We start from the raw sequence: 16202 nt of genomic DNA on the forward strand, positions 1-16202 counted from the left end.
ACCCTATGCATTCTCCTGTAGCCATCTATTGAGGAGTGTCATCTGAAAAAAAAATCACAAGAGGAGAGAAATGGGAAGAAGGGGATCGAGAGTGGAGAAGGAAGAAAAAGGGAACGCATAACAAAGAGATAAAAGATTTGCTTGGGTGACAAATAAAAATGTGGCATTTCTCAGTAAAAGTTCAACTCTTAAGAGTCATTTGTCCTTTCAATCTGGGGTGACATCCTTTCACAACTGAATGCAAGGTTTATTTATGCTGTGCTGAACATGTTTTTGCAATGATGAGTAAGTGAAGTCAGTTTCATATTTAAGGTCAGAGATCGGTGATGGGGCGTGGACAAGTCCAACAACTACTGTGGTGTTCACAAGCTGTGGTGTTCACAAGCTGGTTGGTCGAATGACCGGATCAATAATTTGTTCTAATAGGTGACAGTGGAGTTCTTTTAGATCTACAAGTAGATGGTCATACTTTCTGAAAACCAGATAAAAAAATTAGCAGAGTTTCCAAATGTCCCTGGAGGAACCTGTGTTCATTTAATGGAACTAATGTAGGCATTACAGCCCTAGCACTCTTGTAAATGTGATTCTTTGATTTGGCTAAATTAAAGTGAAAACTCTTCTAGGCATTAGCAGGTGGAATTTATTTCACCATTGTTGTAAGCTTCTGGATAAATGATTGTTTTAGGTCATTCCAAACTTGTATTTTTTTTTTTTACAGATTATACTGGTGGAGGGGATGCAGCCAGCTCTATCAGTCAGCTTAACAGTAATAATAATAATTCCACATTTGTAAAGCGCAAGTGTATCACCCTTAAGGGTATCCAGGCACTAAGGGGCTGTCTGTTGGATTAAGTGAGCTATTGCCCAGAGTCACATGATGCTGAGCTGAGATGCCACTGGGGATCGAAACGTGAGCCCCGTGCTCCGTAGTCAGATGCTCTGGCAGCTGCGCCACACCTTTAAGGTAGTCTCTGCTCAGATACCCATTATTATGACCTCCATCTTGGAGCCGTTAAGACAAAGGTATTTGTATTATTCTACTGGAACATATACCATAGACAATTTGAGGTCCAACTATACAGTTCTGCATCTGCCAGATCAGATGTCAATTTTTGTATCATTGGTATGCATATGGAATTGTAGATGGTCCAGGTTGATCACATCTAATGAAGAAAAGTGGCAGCAAAAGGATGGAGCCCTGTAGAACTCCACATGCCACATTTCATTAATGATGTCGCGTCGCCAATCCTTATTTACATCATGGACACATTATGACGAAAGTTTCTCTCCCATATTTATTAGCATACTATTGAAGATGTTTATTAAATCAAATAAAGAAAATACAATAAAATAAAAACAAATTGAATTATTTCTTCGGTACATTACCTCTTGGTGGAGCTACAAAACCTATACCAGACCAAATGGCATCCCCTCTAGTGATTCAAACATTTCTCCTGATCTTTAATAGCTATGTTCCTCTATATTTGAGATGTGCTCATTCTATCAGAACGTATCCATTTAAAAAAACATGAAGTTCCAATTAGGATATTTCCATATTCATTTCACCAATAAATATTCACCTAAGGCAGCTTGTCTGGATTGGAGTATAGAAACGGCAACATAAAATTCACTCTTCTCAAAATATGATCACTGTAGTGCGCAAGCATATAGTTAGCTATTTATGCATAATTAGGACATCTCACCCTTTTTTAACAAACATGTACTTGTAAAGCACACCTTCGTCCCCTTGTGGAATCTTAGCACTGAATAACAGATGTTTATTGCTACCTAAATCGATGCACTCATTGCACTGATCTCCGGAGGATGAAAGGCTGACTGTACCTATTAGGATTTGAACATGAGACGATGGGGAAATTCATAGATCCCTGGATTACATGTAATAGCCCACTGAGCCACCAGATCCGGCTACAACTCCTTATGCTTTCAATAGGCACAACACTTGGCAGGGCAGCAATACGGACAGGACTAAAAATAAGACCAAATGTTTATTTTTGTTAGTTTATAAAACCAATAAAGGCCAGAAATGTATGTATCTATGAAGGAAAAAGGACAATCTACAGGGACATGGTTTCAATTCCTAAACAATGAAATGTGTATTTTACAAAGCATTAAGTATGATCTTATTTTACCTCTTACCTCCTTAATATTTGGTTGTTTGTAGTAAAGGATATCATTGCATTTAAGTATGTTACAAAGTCACTATACATGTTGATCTCGGCCCTTTGATTCATGTGTTTAATTTTAGCCATAACGAAGACCAAGTAATTATTAAATTAGGAATATCTGAAGAACTGATGGATAACAAGGCATCCTTCTAAGTGCTTTGCCCTAATGGTTTACAGTTCTAACGGGATAACTGGTTACATTGATTGAACACAGCCTTATCTGTAGCTCACCAGTTCTATCTCCTTACAGCGCCGGCTCAGAGCGAGGTACTTCCTCTTGTTCATCTCCCTCTGCCGCTGCAGGAGTTCCTCCTCCTCTTCTTCATCCTGTAGGTTGTCACCACTCAGGCCACCATCCACAAACTCCACTTCTGTCTCAAGCTCACTCTCCAGAATGTTCCCCCCGAACAGAGGTGGCAAAGCCAGCTCTGAGCCAGGGGGAACTGAAAACTCCTCGAAGCTCACTGCAGCCATAGCACCACCTGCAGTAGAAAAGGCAGACATGCACATATTAAAAGAGGTAAGGCAGCGCCTTAGTCAAATGCTGGGGCACACTATGTGTACATTCTACAACACAAGTGTAATGCCTTTTTTCTGAGGCAAAAAGTGTTTCTTGAATTCAAAGGGAAGGCTAGATGATACACGAATAATAATGGGGCTGGAGCAACGTTTCTTATGTGGGGTAAAGTGCACACTGCCTGAACTTGTATCTGGTGTTATTTAAGTAAAACCAAATTTTTCCAATTTAGGCTTTATCATAATCTTGAGTTCCCTTTACTAGATTATGCTGTACAAATTGACAAGCATCTCTCGGTGGGAAAAGTAAGTGTTATGGGGATCTGCAATTCCAGGCCATACGTTCAGTTGTAGTTTTATCATTTTTCATCAATAATCATGTAGACTTGCATTATGTAGATCAGCCTTTCAAGTACATACTTCTTAGCAGACTGTAGCATGGTCTAGACCCAAAGCACAACAGCATTTCCATATACTCACACTGAGCATCTGTACCAAGAGCTAGAGAGGTGCAACCCACTTTTAAACCCTCACAAAGATAGCACCTGTCAGGCTGTATGCTCCCTAAACAAAGATAGATGGCAGAAGAATGCGGAGCTTAAAGCGCAGAGGGACCAAACTACAGGTCCATTTGAAAAGGAGTCCAAAGTGAAGAAACCCATAAGGTTAATGAATATTAACAACATCGATTCAAAACCGGCATACATCCACTTGCATGGTTTCTATTCAGAAACGGGGAGACAAGAAATAATTAATAAACCATACTTAAAAATAAAGAGCAGTGCCACACCAAATACATAACGAACCAAACATTTGATAAATGTATTGGCAGTTGGATATAAGGTCAGTATTTATGGACAGATACCATAGTTTACTGATATGAGACACTAATACATCTATTGCAGTTGCAGACAAATTAACAAAAACAAAAAAAATTAAAACACCTCCAACAAGATATTGCTTCTTACAAAGCAACAGTTATAAATATCTTGGCTGGTCATCGGTGGGACCAATTAGAGGGTAAAGTGAGACAGGACAGAAATAGGGAAGTGAAAGAAATAGGCTATCATCAGGGGAAAACATGGTGTAATGGCATATGTTTCCAGTGTCTCTGGCAATGACTGTACTTCGGATCTCGAAAAGTTCTTTAAAAAGTACATGAAGTCCCATAACCCTGCCTCAAGGTCAGCACATAAAGGACACCCTCAATCATTGCAATGCCTTGACCAACATATGCATAGTAAATAATTTAAATATAAAATTAATTTCAAAGGACCCCAAATAGAGACTGGAAAGAAAAATGACTCTGTCCTTGGCTGAGTAGACTGAACTTATTTAAGAGCCTCACAATAAAAAAAGCTCAAGTCAATTAACACCAAACTTCGGTTTCCATCCACCCAAAACAGCGCACCCGTGACAACAATCCATCTAAAATCGTCATTTGTGGAACACTATCTCGTCATCTCCGGTCTGTATAAGACCCCACTGGCTGAACCGATTGCCTCATGTGGCTTCCAATTCTATGCTTACATCAATGACATTCAGCGTTTGGAAGGTGGTCTTAATTCCCATCAAGATCATTTTAAATGTCGTTTGGATGAATGTCAAATCAATTAAACTTAACTCTGTCAAAGTTGAGGTTTTGATGTTTGGCAACCCCTCCTGCTGGTCTCGGTCGTATCAATATTTTGAGACCTACCTTCCCTCCACTTCCTCCAAAGCATGCAATTTGGGAGTCATCTTAAATTGATCTTTGAGACCCACATTTGAAAGCTTCATTACCACTTGCTTCCTGATCATGAAAGTTCTAAGAAGAATCCTACTGCTCATTCACGGGACTTCCAGGCAACTTCTGTTACAATCCCTGATCATAGGTAGACTGGACTAATGTAATGCCTTGTTTTTAGGTCTCCTCTTCTGTCTGGTACACAAGTCACAGCTCATCCAGAAGGCAGCAGCTATGATTGTACTGGTTATTCCTAAACATGCCTGCAGTACAACACATATCAAAGCCCTGCATCGCTTATTGTTCACAAGATATATTTCTAAAAAGGTGCTCTGTTTCGGTCATAATGCCATTCATTTGACCTCGTGTGAATTACATGTCTCATGTTTTCAAAGTATTCACGCTGCAGACTGCTTTATTCTTAGACTTTGCATCGGGTTGCTGTTCAAAGGCATCACAAATCCTGTCTCACTGCTCAGGCCTGGAATAGTCTCCCTCTTGCAATCCGGTACAAACCCAATCTTCTAAGATTCTGTAAATCTTTAAAAACGTACCTTTTCCAATATTTTCTGTGCTTGTGAACTTATACTTCTATGTGCCAGGGCACCTCTGGGTATTTGTTTGCTCTTTATAACCAAAAATCAAATCATGACCACAGATAGAACCACCATCGTCTTGTCAATCACTGTTATCAGCAATGGCTCTTTTGCAAAACAGAACACCCAACAAACTGCTAAAAGGAAACCTCTATGGACCCTATCTCCACAGAAACAACTGTTCCATATTCTCTTTGCAATCCCTTCTCTGACTTCCTAACCACACACCTGAGTCAAATCCTAACTTGACAAGGTTACATCAGCATTGATACACTATTCTGCATACCTTACCACTTATAACTAAGGAAGTTCCACCACTGTCTCTTTTGGAAGAAAAAAACTGTGGCATCAGAACTGCATTTGATTAGGGATGTGTCCCTTTACACAGCAATATATTGTGTATGGGTACAATGCAGAGGTTATTACATTTTGATCCCAGATGTCGACCTGGTATGCTTGAAAGTTATTTTCTAAAGGAATAACGGAAAGCAATTAGACAGGAACTAAGTTGTTACAGTTTTTCATTTCGTTCAGCTCATGACTCAATTTATATAGTTAAGCGGTCCAACTAAGGTAGATCCGTGCCTTTGGGCCTATCCCATTTTTTAGATATTTTAAACATCAGAATCAATAATGCAGGCAGTTATAACTGACTGCAAACGGCTTTTAAGTGTCAAGTAAAGGTAACATTGACTTGTTTATATGTAAACTGGTAAAGTTGCATGACTTGTAAGGAAAGAAAGGATATATTCAACAAGGAACTGCAAAGGTTGTCAGTTTTGTAAGTTAAAATAAAATGCTAAAAGGCAGAGGGATTGAAGGGTCATGATCCCCTTAAATGACTTTTGAGATTAGCTTTGGAATGGGGGCCACCACAATATCAATAAGAAATGAGGTTTAACTTCTCTGTAAGCCTCTGCGATCATGAAGATCTCTAGAAGCAGGCAGTGGCACAGCTACAGAACTGTGGTTTTGTGAGCTCAAAAGATGTTGCAGTGTATGGCTGCTGGCATTAAAAGGCTCCGACATACTCAGGGCTATGGACAATTTCAGCCTAGCTCCTTTGTTTAAGCAGCCAAACTATGGAATTAATTATCCCCAAACATAAGATCCACGGATAACTATCTTATCTTCAGAAGACAAATCGAGTTGGCTCTTTCCTACATAACCAACATACTCAAATACATACAACATATCCCTGTGTATAAGCATTTAATTTGATTATATGCAAGTATCCAGATAAGTGTATTTCTTAGTATAAATATTTATAACAATTATGTATATAAATATATAGATATTCTGTAGGTCTGCTTAACAAATATACATATTACTTATGGTTATATTATTCGATGCTTAACGTGTATATAGGTCACTGCATAGTTTTCATATAAGTCATTTGATTAGATACTTATGGTTCTCAGTTTGACTATGTATCACAATAGGTAATTTCCATCACAACTATTTATCTACAATTGCTTTACTATTGAATTGTTGAAAAGAAAAAAACACAAAAATAAATGAAAGTACAGTAACACTTTAAAGTCTAAGTTTATTAAATACAACTTACATTTTGATATATTATCTGCCTTATACATGTTTACCTTCCATGTACTTATATATCTATATATTACTTTACTCCTACTGTTAAAAAAACATTTGTGTCTCTCCAATGCCCTACCCTGTTTCACCCTATACCTTTCTCAGCATACCTCCACTCTCTGACTCATCCTAAACCACATTCTACTACTATGATCTCCAAAATAACCCATTCTACTACTATGATCTCCAAAACATCTCTTTCTAGAATCTTCCCTCCTTGCATCACCCCAAACCTCATTTTACTTCTAAAATCTTACAAACAACTTTCTAAATTCTTCCCTCATGTATTCCTCCTTAGACCTCATTTTACTACTAGGACCTCCTTACAATCAATAAATCAATCAAAACATTTGTAAAGTGCGCTACACACCCGTGAGGGTCTCAAGGCGCTAGAGGAGGGGAAGCAGCAGCTTCTGATCGAACAGCCAGGTCTTGAGAAGTTTCCTGAAGGTCAGCAGGTCCTGGGTTTGTTGCAGGTGGGTGGGGAGGGTGTTCAATGTCTTGGCAGCGAGGTGGGAGAATGATCTGCTGCCGGTGGTCGTTGGGCGGATGCGTGGGACAGTGGCGAGGGCGAGGTCCGCGGAGCAAAGCTGGCGGTTCGGGGTGTAGAAGGTGAGTCGTTCGTTGAGGTATGCTGGTCCGGCGTTGTGGAGTGCTTTGTGAGCATGGGTGAGGAGCTTGAAGGTTGTTGATCGGGAGCCAGTGCAGGTCTCTCAGGTGGGCGGTGATGTGGCTGTTGCGAGGGATTCCGAGGATGAAGCGTGCGGAGGCGTTTTGTATGCGTTGAAGTCTTTTCTAGAGTTTGGCCGTGGTTCCCGAGTAGAGGGCGTTGCCGTAGTCCAGCCTGCTGCTGACAAGGGCATGGGTGACTGTCCTGGTTTCGGTGGGGATCCATCTGTAGATCTAGCAGAGCATGCGGAGGGTGTTGAAGCAGGAGACCGCGTTGACTTGCTGGGTCATAGAGAGCGTCGAGTCCAGGATAATCCTCAGGTTGTGAGCGTGGTTGGTAGGTGTCGGGGCAGTTCCCAGCATGGCCGGCCGCCAGGAGTCATCCCATGCGGAGGGGGTGGAGCCGAGGATGAGGACCTCCGTCTTGTCAGAGTTCAGTTTCAGTCGGCTGGTCTTCATCCACTCTGCGTAGGCCTTCATTCCCTCTTGGGAGGTTGGATTTGGCGGTGGCCGGGTCCTTGTTGAGGGTGAGGATCAGCTGGGTGTCGTCAGCATATGAGATAATGTTGAGGTGGTGTGCACGGACGATGTTCATGCGAGCTGCCATGTAGATGTTGAAAAGGGTTGGGCTGAGGGATGATCCTTGGGGTACAAGCAGGTGATCGTGGTGGCTTCGGATCGGAACAGGGAGAGGCGGACTCTCTGGGTTCTGCCAGGAAGGAAGGAGGTGATCCAGTTCAGGGTTTTGTCACGTATCCCTGCGCCATGGAGGCGTGTACGCAGGGTGTGGTGGCAGACGGTGTCGAAGGCGGCTGAGAGGTCCAGGAGGACGAGGGTCGCGATCTTGCCGTTGTCCAGCAGGGCCCTTATGTTGTCGGTGGCGGCGATGAGGGCGGATTCGGTTCTGTGATTGCTTCGGAAGCCGGATTGGGAGGAGTCCAGGATGTGGTTCTCCTCAAGGAAGTGGGTCAGTTGTCTGTCTTCTCAATGACTTTTGCCGGGAACTGGAGCAGGGAGATGGGTCGTAAGTTCTTGAGGTCCTTTTGGTCCACCTCGGGTTTCTTGAGTAGGGCGTTGATCTTGGCGTGTTTCCAGCTCTCCAGGAAGGTAGCGGTCTTCAAGGAGCTGTTGATGATCTTCCGGAGTTGGGGTACGATGATGGAGCTTGCTTTGTTGAAGATGTGGTGGGGTCAGGGGTCTGAAGGTGAGCCGGAGTGGATGGTGTTCATGATTTTGATGGTGTCTTCGTCGTTGACGTTGTTCCAGGAGAGCAGGAGGTCAGTGTGTTTGGTGGGCATTGAGTCGGGGTGTCGGCGTCTGTCGTCGGTGTCTGGGTGCCGTGGATGTCTGCGATCTTGCGGTGGAAGAAGGTGGCCAGGGAGTCACAGAGTTCCTGCGACGGTGGGGTGTCATTGGAGCTGGGGGTGGCGAGTTCTTTCACGATGTTGAAGAGCTCTTTTCTGTTGTGTGCGTTATTATCGATAGGCTGCTAGGAGGTCCTTTTGGCAGATCGGATGAGTTGGTGGTGCTTGCGTCTGGCGTTCTTGAGGGCTGCATGGTTGTCTGGTGTCTGGTCGTGGCACCACTGCTTCTCGAGTCTTCGGCAGGTTTGCTTGGAGGTCGGCGTTGAACCAGATGGCTCTCGTGTCGGTGCGCCTGTTTGAGGGTTTCCTGATATGGGCGAGGGTGTTGGCGCAGTTGTCGATCCATTGTCTGAAGTTGTGGGCCGCTGCGTTGGTGTCTGAGGGCTCAGATGGAGGGCCTCGGGCGAGGGTGGTGATGAGCTGGTCTTCGGTGACTTTGTTCCAGCTGCGGTGTGGGATTCGTTGCAGTTGGTTGTGTGCGGTGCGTTTCTCGAAGGAGAAGTGGATGCAGTAGTGGTCTGTCCAGTGGAGTTCGGTGGTGTGGCGGAAGGCGACGTGCTTGCTGGCATAGAAGATGGGGGTCGAGGATGTGTCCGGCGGAGTGGGTGGGTGTTGTGACGAGCTGCTTGAGTCCGAGGTTGGCGAGGTTGTCAATCGAGGTTGTGGAGTTGCTGTCGTTTGCGTTCTCGAGGTGGAAGTTCAGGTCTCTGAGGAGAATGCAGTCTGTGGAGGCGAGGGCGTGCGTGCTGATTAGGTCAGTGATGGAGTCGCTGAACTGCGGTCGGGGTCCCGAGGTTCTGTAGACGAGGGTTCCTCTGAGGGTGGTGTTGTAATTGACTTGGATCTGGAAGTGTAGGTGTTCGGCCATGCTAAGGGAGTCTTCGGTCTAGGTCGAAATTCTGATGGTGTTCCTTTGGACGATGGTGATTCCTCCTCCTGGTTTGTTGTTTCGGTCCCTGCGGGTGGTCTTGTAGCCGTCCGGGATGGCTATGGCTATGTCGGGTGCCGAGGAGGCGTTCATCCAGGTCTCCGTCAGGAAGGCGACGTCCGGGGAGGATGAATCGAGCAGGTCCCAGAGTTCGATGGCGTGCTTGTGGACTGAGCAGGTGTTGAGTAGTATGCATCTGAGATGGTTGTGGTCTGCTTTGGTGGGGTGGGCAGGACATTCAGGTGTGCGCTGGCAGATGTAGCTGCAGTTTCGGTAGGTGAAGGGTCCGTGGGTGAGCTTCGGGGTGGCCTGGAAGCAGGTGGAGGATCGGCCGGCGTTGAGTGTGTGGAGGTTGTTGGCATCGTAGGGGTGTCGGGTGGTGTGGCGCTCGCGAGGGCCAGAGGGCCTGGCACTGGGCGCAGTCCAGGTGCGGACGGGCGTGCCTTTGGCGCGCTAGCAGCACGCCCGCTGCGCGACCACCATCAAGTAGGGGAGGGGAGCGGGACTGGAGGTGGGGAGGCGGGAGCAGGGCTGCGACGCTGGGCGGGGCCGCGGGGCTCTAGCTGCAGGAAAAGGCTGCCGGGAATGGGTGCAGGACCAGTAGGGAAACTGCCCTGTGCCCAGAATGCGTGGAAATAAAAGTAATTAAATAAAATTAATTAAATTACAGGTGAGAGCCAGGAGACGAGTCTCCTGGCAGAGGAGCAGACCAGGGGGCGCTGAGTGCGTCGCAGCATCGGCACAAACCTGGAGGCGAAGGGCTTTCCAATGCAGAGGCAGTGGGCTCAGTGAGCGGAGCTGCTGGGGAGAGTGTGAGCAGCTCAAAAGTTTCTCGCCCTGCACTGCCCAAAAAACTGACCAGAGGTCTAGGTGTCACACCTCACTCCTTACTCCCATGATTTCCCAATAAACACTTTCTACACACTTCCCTCTTCTATTCCTCTATTATCCTTTACAACCCAACTACCAGACTTGCATGTTCACCACTCAAATTAATTCTTATTTCCCTATACTAATTCACCACTAGTCTTTTTAGGTTCCAGAGTAGCGTGCTACTTACCGAAAGGCGATTCGACGCCTCCTCATAGGTAGTAATCACTATATAAATACAGTTACTTGTGAGCTTTGGTCATCACCTACCTGCACTGCCTCCAAGATGATCTCCAACTCCCCACTCACTATGGCTCTTAGGACCCATACATTATCCATAAATAGGCTCAATCGGCCTTTAAAAAAGTCAAAAATGTTTTCACCATCTGTAACCCTCCAGGCTAGCAATGTAAACCAAATCGCAGTCTATATCACGCAGGACACTTCTTTCAGTTTCAGAGGCTTACAACGTACTTCCCGTTTGTAGAACCCATCCTGTCACAGAAACAGAAAACAGCGTGCGAGCGATTTAGCCATGGAAAAGAAAAGAGGACAAAACCATGGTGCATTGAGTGTCTTGATGAGAGAATCGAGTGGCCATTTTTTAATGTCCAAGTTTTACGATGACCTTAGAATTATTAAAGAGCATAACAAAAATACAGAGCATAAAATTAAGCAATATGTGTTTTAAATCAGAACTATTGAGCATGCTTTTAGTTTAGTCTTCTCGATCCGAATTTGTTTACCTTACTATTCCAAGTTTTACATATTTGTTTGATGACTACTTCAGTTATCCTACACTAAAGGGGCAAACGCATTTTTAAACGCACCTTTCAGCGAGGCTCACTAGTACGACAACAAGCCAAAATACAAGAAAGTCTGCCAACAGCAGCCATGCTCTCAAGCGTGAGTTAAACGTATTTAATTTTGCCGATGAGAATGAAAGCGTCCATTTATAGGAAGCAACGTCATACGTGCGTGCCGCTCTGCAGGTTCGACGTTGTAGTTGAGTTGATTACGGTACCCGGCAGCGAAGTGTTGAATTCGGCGCTGAATCGGTAAGGCACCCTGCTGGATGGTGGGGGTGCATAAGCTTTTCAATGTGGGTAATTTTACTTAATTAGACCCCGTTTCAGCGTCAAACACTGCTAGTTCTGCCACGCGGTAGTTTTGACTATTGTCAGGTTTAGGTTAACTTTATGTGACGTGTGAGCTTGCCTATTTTTTTATAATAGATTTTAGCATGCAGTGTGCTGCCTGTTCATTGAAAGGCGAAGAAGACCTGTATGCATAACGTGACGAGAACCCTCTTATTTACGCATGCTCGAAAACATTTAAGTACTTTAAACCACACCAATAAGTTTGTTGGCTCGCACAGTGTAGGCACTTGCTTTTCAACACCGTGTTCTTCACGTGAAAGTTGGGCATGGCTCCTTATGTCGTTTCAGTTTAACACATCAAAGCGTGTGCATAATTATAGCAGTACAATGTATATTGCTGACGATAACAATGGCATTGTTTTGCCACATATCTCTGGAACCATGTCGTGATCCCACTGAACTGCCCAGATGTGAACATGCGACCTACATATTACAAGCAGCGTTGTGCAGGAGACATTACGGTTGTTACTAACCTGCAAGACTTTTAATAGTTTTTTTTTATATAAACACGTGAATATGGGTCTTTATGCACATACGTGGTATGTTATCGGCGTTTTTATAGCTCGCCAATCACCCGGATGAGTATCCAGGTACTCTTTTTATTGTGAGTATGGCACTATAGACGGATTTTTTTTTTTTTAAACGACGGTACTGTCCTGGGAACAGCAGAACAGTAAAGTGCATTGATGAATTTTAAACCTAAGTGCATGGGGAGTTGAGGGAAACTTGGTAGGGAGGCTTGAGGGCTAGGAAGATGGCATTAGGGTTTCCTAATGGTTCACAAAATGGCTCAACGTAAGAGTCTGAGGGCCGACATAGGCATTTTCTTTATTGTCGGCTCCGGGTATGTCGGTGTTGGCTCAGGTGATGTTCAGGAATGCCTAATGGTCATTAAGAGCCAGTAAAATAATTGATGAGAGGTGGAAATTCGCCTCTAAGACAGAGGAAGAGACAGCCTGTGGAGGTGTTAGAGCCCTTGGCGGGGCTCCGAGAGGCTCTGTAGGTGAGTGCATCATCAGATGAAGTCTGGTAGTGTGGGGTCTGATGGTTTGTGAAAGCTGCCTGAGAGCCAGAAACTGGTACCTGATTGTAGTATGGTGATGAGTTGGAAATAATACACGATCCAGGGTCCGGTCCGTTATATGGTATAAAATGAAGGTTTATTTTCATAAGTAAGAAAGAAGGGAGCCCACGGCAGAGGACCTGACAGCTGTGAAGTCAAACCGCAACTGTCGTAGGGAACAGAACTGAGAATGAAAAGAATTTAAGATTCCAATGACGGAATAGTATAATTAAAGGAACAGGTGAGGATAAATAACATGTAACAAACTATGAATAGCATAAGGCATACTACATACACCCCCATCACAATGAATAAAAACAAAAATTAATAATAAAAATGAATAAATATAAATGAACATACAAATGGATATTAATACTAACATAATCTCTGAGCTTGATGGGTAGTTTGCAAACGCGATGGCTACGTATATTTTCATCACTGACAGAAGGATGGGTAGGTAAAACAGCTTGTGAGGAATCTAGGGGAGGGGTATCGGTAGATGAAGTGGGGTTGTTGGTAAACGTCAAAGCCAGGACCATAAGTGAAATCGGAATCATTTTCAGGGTCCCTGTTAGCATAGACTTTGTTGAAGATATGAACTTGAGATTTAGTAATTTTAACAACACTGTTCTTACTCCACCATCCTCTGTTCTCTAAAAGAACTGAAGTTTAGTAACTTTGACTACCCGAACAGGTAAGGTAAATCTAGACTGACCTTTACAAACTTTAAATGGTGATTTTGATGAGAACCCAATCATTGGGTTTATAATCAGTGTGCAATTTAGAATAATCATCATAATATTTCTTTTGTACTAACTGTTTGTTAAGAACAGTTTCCTTTGTCTTTGAGGGTCTGTCAACATGTTTCTTTTCTTTTCTAAAGCCGAACCCGCTGCTAAATTGTTGAACCATTTCGGTAGGAGTTTGGAATTAGCTACTCTGCCTCTAAGGGCTTTAAAAGGTGGAATGTGGTGTATTGAGATATGCCCAAATCTTATTTTGTAGGAAATCACCCACATCCATGTTGGAAGCTAGAGCAGTTAAGACTCCTTCTTTTATGAACCGGTTCGCTCTCTCAACCAATCCATTTGAAGAAGGACAATAAAAGGCAACTTTGAGATGTTGTATATCATGACTTTTTAAGAAATCAGTAACTTGATTAGACTGAAAATGTTGGCCATTGTCAGTGACAACATAGTTAGGAGTGCCTTCAGTTTTAAAAATGTTTTGTAAAAACTATATGACTGTGGATGAATGAGCTGCATTGACAAAAGAATAGTAAGTCCATTTTGAATGGTAGTCAATTGCAACAATGCAATACCTTTTCTCTGATGGAAGTAAGGAGAATGGTCCTGAAGTCAGTTGCAACAATGCAATACCTTTTCTCTGATGGAAGTAAGGAGAATGGTCCTGAAAAATCTATAGCAATTTTTTCCCAGGGAAGATCTGGAAATGGCACTGGGAATAAAGGTTTTTTGTTAGTTTTCCAATGTTTATCAGATACAACGCAGGTGGGACAATTCTCTATAAACAAGCTTACTTGTTTATCCAAATTTGGCCACCATAAATGCTCCTAAGTTTTTTGCAAGTTGCAGAGATACCTAAATTACCTTCATGGGCAAAATGTATGGTTTTGTCTCTGAGAAGTTGGGTAAATGAAAAGACCATTCCTGACACAGACTCCATTTTCGGATGAGAGTTCTTCGTTGATTTGTACAAAGGATTTTAGTTCGTTATCAAGACTTTTAGGATTGGGCAATTTAGTTCTAATGTAGATTTCAACTTTTTTAAGGGATTCATCTAGTGACATAGCAGATGCCCACTCATCTTGACAAATTTTGTCAGAACACGTGGCAATGGCATCCATTAAACCAACAACACAATCCTTAGAAAAATTGTCTTCACCTTCACTACAATCAGGAAGGGGAATACGAGAGAGACAGTCTGCTCGTACATTTTTCCCTCCCTGGATGTACTTTATGGTGAGATTGTACTCCTGTAATTTAGAGAGTAGTTTTACTAATCTTGCAGAGGATTTCCCCAAGCCATTTCCAGAAAGTAAGGAGACTAACGGTTTATGATCGGTAAATATTTCACAAGGAATGCCCCAAATGTAGGTCTTGAATTTTTGGACGGCCCAGACAATGGCAAGTGTTCATCAGTTCAACAAGTACTTACTTGCACCCACTGGGGTGAACCACTCAAGAACTCCATGTACCAGCTTCCCCAGGGGCGACCCGGAGGAGGGGCTAGCGGAGTGCGGTCCATTGCGATTGTTTCTACAAATATGGCTCCCTCGAGCTTTGAGCTGACGAGCTCCTGGACGACGCACCTGCGTGCCTGTGCGGGCAACGATGCCTTTGACGGTTGTTTGGCGGCCCTCTTTTCCACCCTTGACTATTTTCTCTACTGAGGAGGGAAGTTGTCCCGAGGCCCGAGCCATGTCTCGGGCGATATTCTGGAACCCGGGACATGTATCGGGTCTAGAGATCATCAGTTCAACAAGTACTTACTTGCACCCACTGGGGTGAACCACTCAAGAACTTCTTGTTAGAGATCATCAGTTCAACAAGTACTTACTTGCACCCACTGGGGTGAACCACTCAAGAACTCCATGTACCAGCTTCCCCAGGGGCGACCCGGAAGAGGGGCTAGCGGAGTGCGGTCCATTGCGATTGTTTCTACTGGATGTACTTTATGGTGAGATTGTACTCCTGTAATTTAGAGAGTAGTTTTACTAATCTTGCAGAGGATTTCCCTAAGCCATTTCCAGAAAGTAAGGAGACTAACGGTTTATGATCGGTAAATATTTCACAAGGAATGCCCCAAATGTAGGTCTTGAATTTTTGGACGGCCCAGACAATGGCAAGTGCTTCACGTTCAATAGTACTATAGTTTCATTCGGTGGATGTTAAAATACGAGATGCAAAACCAATGGTACACTCTTTCCCATCAACCCACTGGCCAAATACTGCACCAAGACCTTTTTGGCTAGCATCCACACACATAAAAGGACTGGCTTTTGGGACAAAAGGATGTAGTGCCGGTGCATTTATGACTAATAATTTTACTCTACTGAAACATTCTTGAAGTGTGTCATTCCATGTGAATTTACAACCTTTCTTGAGTAGGGACCTCAATGGTTGTATTTGTGCATAGCCAGGCACAAATCTAGCATAATACTCACAAAGGCCAAGGAAAGAACGCAAAGCGTCTTTATCGGTAGGAGGGGGAGCATTACGTATGGCTTCAGTGTTGCAAAATTTTGGTTTGATGCCTTCGTTAGAGATCAGATACCCCAAGTATTCGACTTTACGAACTAGTAACTTTCATTTATTGACTTTGATGGTCATGCCTTTATCCTGTAAGATTGTGAATACTTTTTTGAGGATAAGTATGTGTTCTTCTTCGGTTTCTGTGTGGACTAAAATGTCATCTTGAAATGCCTGCACTTGATTAAATTCACCAAAAAGGTTATCCATAAGTTTTTGGAAGACACTCGCAGCTGATGCGAGGCCAAAAGGT

At 43.7% G+C, this 16202-nt stretch overlaps 2 protein-coding genes across 5 annotated transcripts in view; one reads left to right on the forward strand and one right to left on the reverse strand.

The window, feature by feature from the left end:
* Positions 1–10953, reverse strand: part of TFPT (TCF3 fusion partner) — a 183108-nt gene extending 172155 nt beyond the window's left edge. The window contains exons 1-2 of one of the 2 annotated variants that reach the window (XM_085616414.1): positions 10645–10953; positions 2418–2668 (exon numbers count right to left, since the gene is read on the reverse strand). In XM_085616414.1, the coding sequence (XP_085472540.1) occupies positions 2418–2660 (243 nt within the window). In that variant the 5' untranslated portion in view covers positions 2661–2668; positions 10645–10953. The remainder of the gene's footprint in view (positions 1–2417; positions 2669–10644) is intronic. The other variant, XM_085616413.1, reaches the window with a different exon arrangement.
* Positions 10954–11375: 422 nt separating this feature from the next.
* Positions 11376–16202, forward strand: part of PRPF31 (pre-mRNA processing factor 31) — a 173418-nt gene continuing 168591 nt past the window's right edge. The window contains exon 1 of one of the 3 annotated variants that reach the window (XM_085616415.1): positions 11376–11512. The gene's annotated coding sequence lies outside the window, so the exon portion shown is untranslated. Of the gene's footprint in view, positions 11557–16202 lie in introns of all 3 variants that reach the window. The other 2 variants (XM_085616417.1, XM_085616416.1) reach the window with 2 other exon arrangements.

Source organism: Triturus cristatus, chromosome 7, assembly GCF_964204655.1.
Source record: "Triturus cristatus chromosome 7, aTriCri1.1, whole genome shotgun sequence".
Classification (NCBI taxonomy): domain Eukaryota; kingdom Metazoa; phylum Chordata; class Amphibia; order Caudata; family Salamandridae; genus Triturus; species Triturus cristatus.